Genomic DNA, 14,125 nt, shown 5'->3' with positions numbered 1-14,125 from the left:
GGTGAAAGTAGGTTTACAGTTATAATATAAATAAATAATACAGTAATTAATAAATAATAATACAAGAATAAACTTTCTTATGTACTCACAACTGTAAACCTACTTTTGCCCACCCTGAATAGTAATAACTACCTATTTATAGTAGTTGTTAGGATTAATTGAGATAATGAATACTCAGTTGATATAGATAAATATACAATAAACAAGATTTTCTTTATTACATATATTAGAGAGCACTTACTTTCCCCCCTAATTGGTCTCATATTATTACTCCTAGATGCTTGTATAGATGAAATTAGTTTATAATGTGAACATGGATTTGGATTTCTTAAGAGTATAAAATACTTAAAAGTAGGGGGTCCTCACATACACACACACAACAGACAACTTTAATTTATGGATAATTTTAAGATGCACTCTGATTTTAGAAATGTTACAAAATGAACAAAGTATATATTTGAAGTGAGAAAATCTGGAATATTATCTTAGGAGGCGGACGGCAAGCCTGCACATTTAGATGCTCAGGTTGTTAATATGGCCAATACCCAGGGCTTCATATCTCAGTTCTCCCAAACAATAACCTCTAGTTTCTTCAGTCTCATTAGTGATACTATGTGGCTGGACCTTTTGCTTTGTGTTGAAAAAGTAGTAGCTTTGCAACTGACTGGCCCTTACAATAGCTGGAGGAAAACTCTGTCTTATTTAGTGTCACTGGGAGCCTTCCATTCAGATATGGCGCTAATTTAACTTAATCAGATGCCAGGTTACATTGCAACCCACTTTCATCCTAAGTCACCAATAGAGCTTGGAAAATTGCTATTGAAAAAGAAAACAAAGAAGAAAATTGCTATTGAGTGCTAATATAGATTAATTTTCTGATCTAATTAACACATGGTTATTGAAGCTATTATCCTATATAATAAAAGCCTAATATGCTAAGTGTCCAGTTGACTGGTCATCTGTTCAACCAATCAAAGCATAATATGCTAATGATATGCTAAGGCCACTCAACCGCTCACTATGACGTGTACTGACCACCAGGGGGCAGATACTCTGACCAGTAGGTTAGTTTGCTGCTGGGGTCTGGCCAATCAGGATGAGTGAGATGGGCCGGACAAGCCCTGGAGCCCTCCTGCAGTCCCTCCCCAGTTGGCCAACCTCCTGCGTCCCTTCCCGGCCCTGATCGTGCACCGGTGGGGTCCCTCGTCCCGTCCTGCACCCTCTCGCAATCTGGGACCCCTCGGGGGAATGTTGGAGAGTCGGTTTCGGCCTGATCCCACAGGCCAGGCCAAGGGACCCCACTGGTGCACAAATTCGTGCACCGGGCCTCTAGTAATTTTATAAAGGTCATGGCTTGCAGCTCTTTAACTCCATTAATCAGATAACTTGTTTCAGAAAGAAAACTATGGCTATGTAATTTTTTTCAGAAAAGGGTACTGGCTACCAACTAAGTAAGATTCCTCTGTTATTAAGGTATTTTCTTTGCCATTCATACTCCTCTCTGCTACTTTGCTGTAAACAGTTCCAGAAATAACAGAACAATTAGAGATTATTGGAGAATCAGTTATTTGTCTCTAAAATTGACATAATGAAATAATAGCTAGTTAAGTGAGGGGATAGGATTTACAGTGCATTTTAAGTGTTTTCAAAGAAAGCATACAGAATTGGATGGAAGATGATAAAACTGAGATACTAGAATAAATTCACAATATTCCCTTTTTACTTATTTATTTTTTTTTAATTTTTTTAATATATTTTATTGATTTTTTACAGAGAGGAAGGGAGAGAGATAGATAGTTAGAAACATCGATGGGAGAGAAACATCGATCAGCTGCCTCCTGCACATCTCCTACTGGGGATGTGCCCGCAACCCAGGTACATGCCCTTGACCGGAATCAAACCTGGGACCTTTCAGTCCGCAGGCCGACGCTCTATCCACTGAGCCAAACCGGTTTCGGCACAATATTCCCTTTTTAAAACTGAGTATTATTTTCTGGTATCTTATACTTCTGGTCATCTCTGGATGATGTCTGAAACTTATTACAGTTTTAATACAAAAGAAAAAAATACAAAGTAGGTGCAGGGACTGTGGACCAACCAGAAGGAACGACATTTCACAGACAAGTTAAATTGGCATTTAAGAGCAAGGCTCCTGGCTTTGGTTAAAGATGGTGAATTAGGGAAATCCTGAGCTCACTTTCTCTCATAGACTCCACAACTACAACTACATATAGAACAGTTATCTCTGAGAATGACCTAAATACTAGTAGAATAGATTTTCTACAACTATGAATTAAAAAAAAAAAAGCCATACTGAGTGGGATAGAAGGGGCAGAGACTCACCTTACCCCCTACTCCCTATGCAGTGACTCACAAGTGGGAGAGAGATCACAACTGCAGAGGTCTCCCCTGAAGAGGGAGGGGTCCGAACTCCAGCCTAGGGTTCCTGTATCAGGCAGAGGAGCCCGTATAACATCTGACTTTGAAAACCAGCAGGGCTTAGGTCTGGGAGACAAAGGGTTGTAGGGAAACAAGGCTGCACTCTTTCCAAGTCCCAGCACAGAGGCAGCAGTTTGAAAAGCACCTGGGTCATACATGAAGGTAATACATTGACTAATTTTAGGGCATCTGCTGGAGGGAGAGGGATCTGTCAGAACTTTTTCCAGAGTCCGAAGTGCTGGTGGGCACCATGTCTTTCCCCTTTATTACTCTCCTTCCTTCTGCCTGGTCGGATGCTGGAAGGTGCCATTTCTGTCACTCTCCATTAACCTTGCTAACACTGTTCACCCTACCTTGGTGTTTCCCTGAGGACCCACCCAGGCCGGCACCCCTCCAGGTGGTTTCTAACCTGCCACACCTGGTGGGCAGCCTCAGGAGCACCAGCACACAGCAGTGTGTCTGTAATAAGCTGAGGCTGGACCTTGCAGCCAGTGCCTCACAGCCAGCCAGGCCAGAGACCAGCCTTGCCTGCCAGTGTGTTCATAGCAGTTGTGGCCCAACCACAACAGAAGACCACACTAGTCCATACAGGAAACACTTCTTGAGCACCTGGCAAGGGGGGATTCCACCACTGAAACCCACAGAACACCTTCTAAATAAGGGTACTTTTTCAAGACCAGCACACATAGCTGATCTACCTAATACATAGAAACAAAAAGGCAAAATGAGGAGACAAAATGATATGTTCCAAACAAAAACAACACAAGACAAATTCCCAGAAAAAAACCCTAAACAAAACAGAGCTAAGCTGTCTACTAGGTAAAGAGATCAAATAATAGTCATAAAGATGCTCATCAAATTCTGCAGACAAGTGAATAAACTCAAGTGAGAACTTCAACAAAGACATAAATTACAAAAAGAACCTATCATAACTGAAGAATATAATAATTGAAATGAAAAATACACTAGAGGGAATCAACAGATCAGAAGATGCAGAAGAATGGATTAGCAATGAGGGAGACAGGATAGTGGAAATCACCCAATTGGAAGATCAAGAAAAAATAATTTAAAAGAATAAGGAGAGCATAAGGGACCTCTGGTACAACATCAAGTATATTCACATTTGCATCATAGGGGTCCCAGAAGGAGAAGAGATAGAGAAAGGGATGGAACCCTTTTTGAAAAAATAATGGCTGAAAACTTTCTTAATCTCGTGAAGGAAACAGATATCCATATCCAGGAAGCAGAGAGAGTCCCAAATAAGATCAATCCAAAGATACCCACACCAGGACACATCATAATTAAAATGTTAAAAGTTAAAGATAAAGAGAGAATCTTAAAAGTAGCAAGAGAAAAACAACTAGTTACATATAAGGTAATGACCATAAGACTATCAGTTGATTTTCAACAGAAACTTTGTAAGCCATAAGGGAGTGGCATGATGAAAGGGAAAACTCTCCAACTAAGAATACTCTACCCAGCAAGGTTGAAGGAGAGATCAAGGGCTTTCCAGATAAGCAAAGGCTAAAGGAGTTCATTAATATTAAACTGGCATTACAAGAAATGTTAAAGGGTATTCTTTAAGTGGAAAAGAAAATGCCAAAACTAAAAAAAGAAAATATATGAAATAAAATCTCATTAGTAAAGGCAAACATATAGTAAAGTTAGTAGACCACTTATAAAGTTAGAGTGAAAACAATTTAAATGACACTAAGTACATAACTATCAATAGTTACTTTACATATCCTATACAATTAAATAGTAAGAAAAAGATTTTAAAACTCTAAAATATCCTTTTTGTTATTGTTGATCTCAACATATGGGGAAAGCAGTTTAAAGAAAAAGCACTTCATGTAGAAGGGAAAAATATAATCTTAATGATGATTTCAATTCATGATCAAGATATAGTGCTCTGCATACAAGGGAACACTTACTAGCAGTACTTGAAGACTTGTGAGTTGAAATTGCATGTTACTTGAAAGATTGAATTAAGCTAAGTTTTGGTGCACAGCAATTGTACATGATTTCTTGTTAATGTAGCAAAAGGCATTGAAATGTACTAGTATTGAAACATACATGTAAATATAGTTGTGGAAATTGTCTATTATATTTTCCTTGTGTCTCATTTATTTAGAGCATAGTTTCATTTTTATAATTGTTCTAAAGGATAGACTAAATGAATACTGTAATTGAAATTATATTTTAAATCTTTGTCTTGAGTTTTTTTTTTATAAAAAAGCTATTGCAAATTGTATCATTCCTGATTATACAGAACTTTGTGGGTGATTTTAAATACATTTTATACTTCTAAAAAAAGTTACTTTAAATGTAAATGGACTAAGTGCTCCATTCAAAAGACACAGGATGGCTGGATGGGTAAACAAACAAGACCCTTTCATATGCTGCCTACATGAGACTCACTTCGGTTCAAAAGACTCATACAGAATGAAAATAAAGGGATGGAAAAATATATTACATGAAAATGGAAATGAAAGCTGAGGCAGCAATACTTTACCAGACAAAATAGACTTTAAAGCAAAGGCTATAATGAGACAAAGCAGGACCCAGCAATTCTACTTCTGGGTGCTTACTCCCAAAAAATGAAACACTAATTGGGAAAGATATATGCACCCCTATGTTTACTGCAGCATTTTTTATAACTAGAGGCCCAATGCACAAAATTCATGTAAGGGCCTTGGCCTTGGCCCCTGCCTGCCACTGAGGCTGCGTCCAGGGGCCTCTGCCGCCGCCTCTGCCGCCCCCTCTGCCATGGCCCCCACCCGCTGCGGCTTTGTGTGGAAGGAAGGATGTCCAGAAGGATGTCAGGTCTAATTAGCATATTACGCTTTTATTATTATAGGTAGCCATGATATGGAGGCAACCTAGGTGTCCATCAATAAATAAATGGATAAAGGAAAAGTGATACACACACAGACACACAATGGAATATTACTCATCCATAAAAAATAATGCAATCTTGCCATTTGTGACAACATGGATGGACGTAGAGGGTATTGACTAAGAGAAATAAATCAGGGAAAGACAAATGATTTATCATTTCACTATTTGTGAAATTTAAAAAACTAAACCAATGAGCAAACAAAACCAAACCAATAGACTTATAGATACAAAGAACAAACTAATAGTTGCCAGAGGGTTGGGAGGTGGGGGTATGGGCAAAAAGGTGAAGGGGATTAAGAGGTACAAACTTATAACACAAATAAGTCATGGGATAAGTGCAGCATAGGGAATACAGTCAATAATATCGCAATAACTTTGTATGGTGACAGATGGTTACTTCTTGTGGTGATTACTTCATAAGGTATATAAATGTCACATTACTGTTGTACACCTGAAACAATATTGCATGTTAACTATACTTTAATTAAAAAGAGCTTTACATTCTAGAATGAAAAAAGGAAAACAATACATAACCCATTATCTCCATATCTTATTACTTTCCTATCTACTATATATTAAATTTCAATTTCCTGTTTGTTATTGTCAATGGTACCAACTGTCTTCCCAGTTTTCAAACATTTAACCTTTGATTCATTTTTTCCCCTTTGCGGTCTGAATTATTAAGAACATTGTAATCTATCTCTTCTTTGACTCAATGTTTTTATTCACTCTCTTGGCAATACTGCCCACCCCCAACCCCAATTTCAGGCATTCAATATGCCTGAATTTCTATAAAAGCATTATAATTGGTTATCTTGCCTATAAACTCTTTCTTTCGGAGAACAAAAAAACAAAACAGAAACATCAACTTGCAAAACTGTACTATTACTTGTATAACAGATAAAACTGTACCAAACCATGACATATAACTCAAACTATCTTAAGTCAAACTGTTTTAACACAAGTGTGTTAGGACCTATATTCTCCAAGATAAGACCATGGACAATTTGAGACTATTGTAATTCACATGGACTCATGTGCGCCAAAGAAAAGACTGTTTTAGCAACTCATTTACTTTACAAAATATGACCAGTTATTGCCTAGACCTTACTTATAAACTTTTACCTTAAAACCACCCACGATCAACTCCAGTCCTGAAAATTCTGTTTCCTTTTGTAACTTCCCCCTTTTGGGACATTACTGAGACTCTGGCAAGGTGATGCTCATCCTTGCTCAAAAACTTTCATATATTCAGTTTTGTACAATCAACAAGTTTCCTTGGTTGTCCTTGTATTAAGACTTTGAGAGTCATTGAGGTTCTACCAAGATTTAGGGAGGACCCCTTGCCACCAGTAGTCTCATAGTGGTTACACTGTACTTCACTGAGATCTCTTGAGCCTCTTTGGTTGGGGGATTTTTTTTCTATGGTAATAAGTCCAGCACTACGTTAAGCTCCAATACTTTTCTGTTGTTTTGTTTTTTGTTTTCCTGATCCTTTTCTGTTTAGCTCCCAAAGCTAGCTGATATTTATTTTGTTTGTTGTAAAAATAAGGTTCCCAGGAATTTTTGGTTATCTGATTAAATTTGTCCTAATTTTTGTGTTTAGATTGTTGGAAAGAAAGATAGCTAAAGGAATTGGTAAAATTATGAGGTAAAGAGAAGGGAAAATGAGGGAACCCTTACCTAGTTCAGTTTGACAAGTATTTTTTAGTTTCATTTTTTTTCCATAAAGGTCACCCGTGAGGTTATCTGCCACGAGTGAGAAAGTAGGGCTGCTAGTAAGGTTTAAAGGGGGTATAGAATGTATGAATGAACTATCCACTGCAGGAATGTGCTAGGAAATAAGCAAACAGTGACATCAGAATTACTGAGCAACTTTAAGTGCCAGGTTGACATTAAATGGCAAAAATTTATAGTGGGTCAGGTAATCCAAGTTTTATGAATTTTTTCAGTAATGTTTTTATGCTTGGGAGCAAAACTGTAGTTGGAGGATGAAGCCATGCAGTTTTGATATTAATTTAATAAGCAAAGGAATAGATTATAAGGAGTGAAGCTGCCTGAAGTGTTAGTAGTGAGCCATGGTCTTTAATCTGGACAAGAAGTATAATATAGTTAGAAGAAAGTAATGCACTATCTAATCTGATAGATTTCAGATTGCCATTGAAAAGTTGGACAAATGAAATTTAAGAAACCTTTAGTGGGAAGCATTGTGACATAGTGGGAAAAAGTCATTATAGCCAAAAGACTTAGATATAAAACATAGCTACATCACTTACACAAAATATGTTAGGCTAGTCGCTTTGTTTTTGAGTGTCAATTTCCTGGATAATTATACTAATCTCATAGTGTTGCTTTAGTTATATATAAAGCACATAGCAGTTCTGGGCATAGTAGGCATTCAACTTCATATTCCTTCTCTTATTAGTGGGGAAAAAGATTTAAAGATTCTAACTTTACAGCAGCCGCTTGTGGAAGTCCCCAAAGAATCTATCTATCTCTATATATAAAAGCCTAAGTGACCGTTATGACCGAAAGACTGGAATGACTGGTTGACCAGTCACTATGATGCACACTGACCACCAGGGGGCAGATGCTCAATGCAGGAGCTGCCCCCTGGTGGTCAGTGCGCTCCCACAGCCAACCTCCCATGGCCGGCCAACCTCCCGCTATCCCTCCCCCTGGCTGGTGCCTCCCCTTGGCCGGCCAGCAAACCTCCCACGATCCCTCCCTCCCATCCCTCTCCCCAGTCGGCAGGCCCTGATCGGCCGGGCACTGATCGGCCTGGACCCGATCGTAACTGGGCGAGACGGCCTGATTGGAACTGGGCGAGACGGCCTGATGGGCCCTGATCACTGGCCAGGCCTAGGGACCCCACCCATGAACGAATTTGTGCACTGGGCTTCTAGTATTACATAAAGAGTTTAGACAGACTATATATATCTAAAGTTCATACTTGTTTGTACAGGCCTCTGCTATTGGCAGTGGCCAGGTAAATTATAAAAAAATGGAACAGAAAAAGCAAAGGTATAGTAGAGATAAATATACTTAATTCTCTCTCTCTCTGTTTCTCTCTGTCTCTCTCTCTCTCTCTCTCTGTGTGTGTGTGTGTGTGTGTGTGTGTGAGAGAGAGAGAGAGAGAGAGAGAGAGAGAGAGAACATGAATGAATGAATGAATGGGTTATGAAATATGGCAAAAGGTAACTGAAACAGTATCTTCAAAACTAGCATTTACTGAAGGAATAATTAACTACTTTGTGTAAGTAGGTAACAAGCATACAGTCTTGACTTCCTGAAGATAATGGTAGCTGATTGACTGATGTCCAGAATAAAGACCTATAGGTCACAATCTAAAGTTTCAAGAGAATAAGAATGTATTTATCAATAAAGAGATGACATCATCAAGAGGCAAAATTAGGCTTTGGCTTGATAGCTCAGTTGGTTAGAGTGTCATACACCAAGGTTGCAGGTTCGATCCCTTGTCAGGGCACATACAAGAATCAACCAATGAATGTATAAATAAGTGGGACAACAAATCGATGTTTCTCTCTTTCTCCTTTTTTCTCTCTCAAATCAATCAATAAATAAAAGAAGTTTAGAAAATGAGTCAAAATTAGAAAATACAACTGGGAAATATAAAGGTTGATAAAAAGGTGGAAGATACAATTGCCTCCTAAGTGTAAAACTTACATACCCTGCCTTCCATTTATACTCACTTCCTAGGTGACTTTATTTAGTCTCATGATTTTAAACACTATGTACCAGTATATATCTAAAAAAAAGGGAATAAAACCCCTTCTGTTTATATGCTGATAACTTCCAAATGTATATCTTTAGCTCTGTCTTTTTCTAAGCCCTAGGCTAAATATCTTATTGCCTCCTGGATATTTCTACTAGAATCTCTAATAAGTATCTCAAATTTAACATGTCCAAAATAGAATCCCTGATTTCTACTGCCTAAATCTTTCTCAAGTGGATAAATAAATGATAACTATCCTTAGAACTGCTCAGGTAAAAAAGTTTGGAGTTCATCTTGACTTCTCACTTTTTCTTACATTCTGTTTTGAATTTACTAACAAATTCTATTGGCTTTATCTTCAAAATATATCCTGGATCTGATTACTTCTTACCATCTCCATTGCTACCACTCTGGTCCAAATCTCTTGCTGGAATATTGCAGATACTGCTAACTAGTCTCCCTGCTTTTTTCCCTTTCCTTCCTATATGACATACCATATAGAAGCCAGAGTAAACATTTAAAATTTTAAGACATGTTATATTTTAAAAAAAGACATGTTATATTCCACATTATGTTTTCCTTCCTCAAAATGAGCTATTATAATAAACTAGAGGCCTGGTGCACAAAATTCGTGCATTGGAGGGGGGTTCCCTCAGCCCGGCCTGCACCCTTTCTAATCTGGGACTCCTGTGGGATCAGGCCTAAACTGGCAGTCGGACATCCCTCTTGCAATCCGGGACCGCTGGCTCCTAACCGCTCACCTGCCTGCCTGCCTGATCTCCCCTAACCAACCTGCCTGCCTGATCGCCCCTAACTGCCTCTGCCTGCCCCTCTGCCTGCCTGATCCCCCTTAACTGCTCTCCCCCACAGGTCTGATCACCCCTAACCACTCTCCCGTGCCGGCATGATCACCCCTAACCTCTCTGCCTGCCGGCCTGATTGCCCTAACCGCCTCTGCCTTGGCCCCCGCCATTGTGGCTTTGTTCGGAAGGACGTCTGGAAGGACGTCCAGTCTATCTGGTCTAATTAGCATATTACCCTTTTATTAGTATAGATGATTGTTTCTATTACCTCTCCACCCTCATCTCCTTTTACTTTACTATACTTCAGCCACAGTGACATATTTGCTGTTCCTCAAACATGACCTTACTTCAGGGCTTTTCTGTTTGTTCCTGCTGTTTGGAACACAATTCCCTTCATATGACATATGCCCTCAATGCTTTCTGATTTCCACTTTATCAGTGAGGCCTAATTACCCTATATAAAATAGAAGACTCTATCAATCAGGTCCGTACAAGAAAACCAAAAGTCCTCTAGGTATGGAGGGGAGGTTGGAGAAAGGAGAATTTAATACAGGGAATTGGTTACAGATGTATTGGTTTACCAAAGATCAGCAACTGTGGGAAGTCACCATCATCCCTAGGGATGTTGGGGGAAAGTATTACTTAGAGTCAAGGAGCTTATACCTCTGGTAATTTCTTTCCACCTTCTAATATCATGTTAATGCATCCCAATGGCAAAACCTAACTGGACCACAGCTGGAAAGACAGCCTGGGAAATAGAGTTTTCACACTTCTTGCCTTATTGTTTAGGGGAGAGTATAAAAGGGCTAATTTGAGGGAAGTTTCAACATATAGTATCTGGCATTACCTCTTCTACCACCACTCTTTATCATCTGACCCTTTCTTTTTCTTCATATAATTTATCACTGTTTGTTTATTGAATACCCCTCTCCTAACCGACTTGCTTTCTGCTATATTCCCAGTGGTCAGAACCATGCCTGGCATCAGTATGGACCATACTAAGGGGTAAAGGGTGGTGGGAGTGGTCTGCCCCAGTGGAGAGGAGCATTTTATCACTGGTATTGTGTAGAGAAAAAAACAAAAACCCGATTAGCAAACCCTACCATAAAGATCACATGGAATTTTAGCAGGAACAGGCTAGCCATGGTATCCCAATTCATTGAATTCTTTCTCATACAGAGGTGGCTTACATCACAGCAGCAGAGAGGGCACAATTCATTGTCCTAATAGACCAGCGGTTCTCAACCTGTGGGTCGCCAACATTTGGGTCACGACCTCTTTGGGGGGTCGAACGACCCTTTCACAGGGGTCGCCTAAGACCATTGGAAAACACATATAATTACATATTGTTTTTGTGATTAATCACTATGCTTTAATTATGTTCAATTTGTAACAATAAAAATACATCCTGCTTATCAAATATTTACATTACGATTCATAACAGTAGCAAAATTACAGTTATGAAATAGCAATGAAAATAATTTTATGGTTGGGGGTCACCACAACATGAGGAACTGTATTAAAGGGTCGCGGCATTAGGAAGGTTAAGAACCACTGTAATAGACTAAGTACTGAATTTGTACAGCTGAATATCTATAGCTATCAGTCAACATTCTTTGCATGTGTGGAAAGGCCATTGTTTCAGTCTAATAAATGGAAGGGATTATTTATATGTAATTTCTACTTCTTCCTTCTCATCTTCTGTTCTTGAACTATCCTAAGGCCAATTTTTATTTCTTAGTTATAGGAATGTGGTAATAGTTATAATCCACAATCTTCTATTTGTAACATAGATGTCAGAAACAGTTTTATCTGAAAGTCCCCTTCACCTGACCTCCTTTTTTACCTCATTCCCTGTTGACATGACTGCAACCACTGGAAACTTATTAACTTCAACCTCCGTGACACCTACAGTTGCCAGAAGACCAATCTCTGAGGGGCCCATGTGCGTTCCTTTGGCCAACACGCATTCCCCTCTTTTAATGTCATGGCCGATGGGTCTGAAAGTCAAAGCAGAACCATAAGCACGATGAGTAAGAATAATATTTTCACTCAGAGGGAAACTTTAGTGTCAGAGAAGGAGGACACTCTAGGGAGAAAAATATTAACAGATGGGGCAGGAGCAGAGTAATGAAATGAAGAGATTCTAAAACCTGCATGCTTCTTAAATTAAAAATATTAAATCATACAACAGAAGACAGAAATAGAATTTATATCTATTACTGCTAAACAGGAATATGTTATTTCACATTTGAAAATTACTTTATAAATTGCTTTGTACCACATTTCTGTCAAAAACGCCAATTGCAAACTTTCTTTGATATAAGGCAAGAAATTATATGGAGTTAATGGTAAAAAGTCTACAGCTTGTTAGTTTTATGGTAAGGAGAAAAATGCTAATAAGATTAGAGTCAAAGAGATAATTTCTATTTGGGTCACTTAGGTTGGTCCAGTTATGTGTCTGCATAAGTCCATTCACCTTGGCCTCCTGACATAAGGATGGGAGAAGCACAGCTTTGCCACAAGGAGATTTGACAAATTAGTATTAATGAAATCAGGGTAAATATAGTCCATTGTAACAAAGATCATTTAAAATATGTGCCCTTCTTATGGTAGGACAGTGGTCTCATCTTTGCTTTTGATTATTTCATTTGCCTCTACCATCGTCATGAAAATGTAGGCAGAGGAGACATGGACTGTAGAGTTCAGAAAATTCATTTCCTACTTGTTAAAAAACCTGAAAGATAATGGTTGACTGAACTGTGGATTTATGATAGCCATTCTTTCCTGAGTTCATGAACATGCAGAAACAAAAGTTGGCTATACATTTTATATGTTATGAACTTACCTGATATCTTGGCCTGGCCGAGCTTGCACCAGAATTCGTACTTCAAGTTCTTCGGTGCCCTATAATAAGAGGAAGTCGTGCAATTTCAAACAGAACAATCTAACAGAATTTCTGATCAATGGAATTTAGCTACATCAGATAGGCCCAGAATATATACAAATAAAGAGAAACAAAAAAACATTTGCTAAACACTTTGACATGATAAATTTCTACCATAGGGTTCCTGCAAAATTAGGTTTGATGCCAAGGACTAAATAAAATATTTTTACACTTTAAAAAAATATACCAATTAAAATACTGAATCTTACTTCGTAAGTAGCATTCTCAAGGAAAAATAATTTTATATATATTATTTATATGTAATGTTTGTATGGAAAAATAATAGAATTAATAAATAATAATATAAGAATAAACTGTTTTGCATACTCATAACTCTAAACCTACCTTTGCCCCACCTTGTATATGTATTTGGCTACCCTAGTAGACCCAATGAATGTGTAAGGAGATAACCTATCTCTTCTGTTCCCATGAATCATGGGTTTAATACTATACCAAGGTTCCCAAATATCTGCAGAAATTTCAGTGAAGGACTTACAGTTTGCCTGGTAGTAAATTTCTATAAATGAATAGTGATCATCAATTTTACATTTATGGGCTGTGAATAATATTGTGAGACTGGAACTGTGTTTTGTCATCTGGCAGAGTCTGTGGAGGCATGTGTTCTGCATTTCAATGTTCTGTTGGCTTCCCTGATGCCAATAAATCTGCTGGACAGTTTTAACAGCAAGCAATGTGATCTGTATGCCAAGAGTTGAACTTTATAAGCATTACATGTGATAAGATGATTTAAAAAATTCCCAGATCAAGAAAAGTGGCGGTCTCTCAGCATAGCCAAATTTTACTATATGCCAGACCAGGAGAATATTGTTATTTTTAACTTCAGCTTTTAAAATATATGCTACCTTAAACTTCTTCACAAAACAAGTAAGATAGCCAGTCATTAAGACTTCAGTTGAAACCATTCTTTTATTGGTGGCTGATCCTCTGGCTGTAATAATTGCCACTAGTTTCAGTGACATGAAGGCCTGTTTAGACCAAAAAGATCCCATGGTCCTTTATTTCAGGCAATAGAGGGGGAAACTGGTATCAATTTAATATTTCCAGGCTGTCAATAGGTGGCACAGATTTTTCTGAAATATAGATACTAGAGCTGAATGTTATTTTGTTCAATTGTTTGGCTTAGTGTAATACTTAAGAACCTGCCCAAGTGTTCTTTGTTAAATTTTTCTCTATTAAGTCTCCCTTTAAATTTTATCAGAAGCTAGTGTCTGTTAAACTCCTTAGCTAGAAGATATGTTAACAATTAATACCTCTGCTCTTTTATCTTGAGGTAGTTTC

At 38.2% G+C, this 14,125-nt stretch overlaps 1 protein-coding gene across 3 annotated transcripts in view; it reads right to left on the bottom strand.

Moving 5' to 3' along the window:
• The window catches only part of GPHN (gephyrin), a 414,574-nt gene that overhangs the window by 28,845 nt on the left and 371,604 nt on the right, over positions 1-14,125 (bottom strand). For all 3 annotated transcript variants that reach the window (XM_006090985.3, XM_006090983.3, XM_023755821.1), the window contains 2 exons: positions 12,728-12,786; positions 11,726-11,879 (listed from right to left, as the gene is read on the bottom strand). In XM_006090985.3, the coding sequence (XP_006091047.1) occupies positions 11,726-11,879; positions 12,728-12,786 (213 nt within the window). The remainder of the gene's footprint in view (positions 1-11,725; positions 11,880-12,727; positions 12,787-14,125) is intronic.

This window comes from Myotis lucifugus, unplaced genomic scaffold (genome assembly GCF_000147115.1).
Source record: "Myotis lucifugus unplaced genomic scaffold, Myoluc2.0 scaffold_85, whole genome shotgun sequence".
Lineage (NCBI taxonomy): Eukaryota > Metazoa > Chordata > Mammalia > Chiroptera > Vespertilionidae > Myotis > Myotis lucifugus.
The sequence above is the reverse complement of the archived record's forward strand: the minus strand, read 5'-3'. Positions and strand labels throughout refer to the sequence as shown.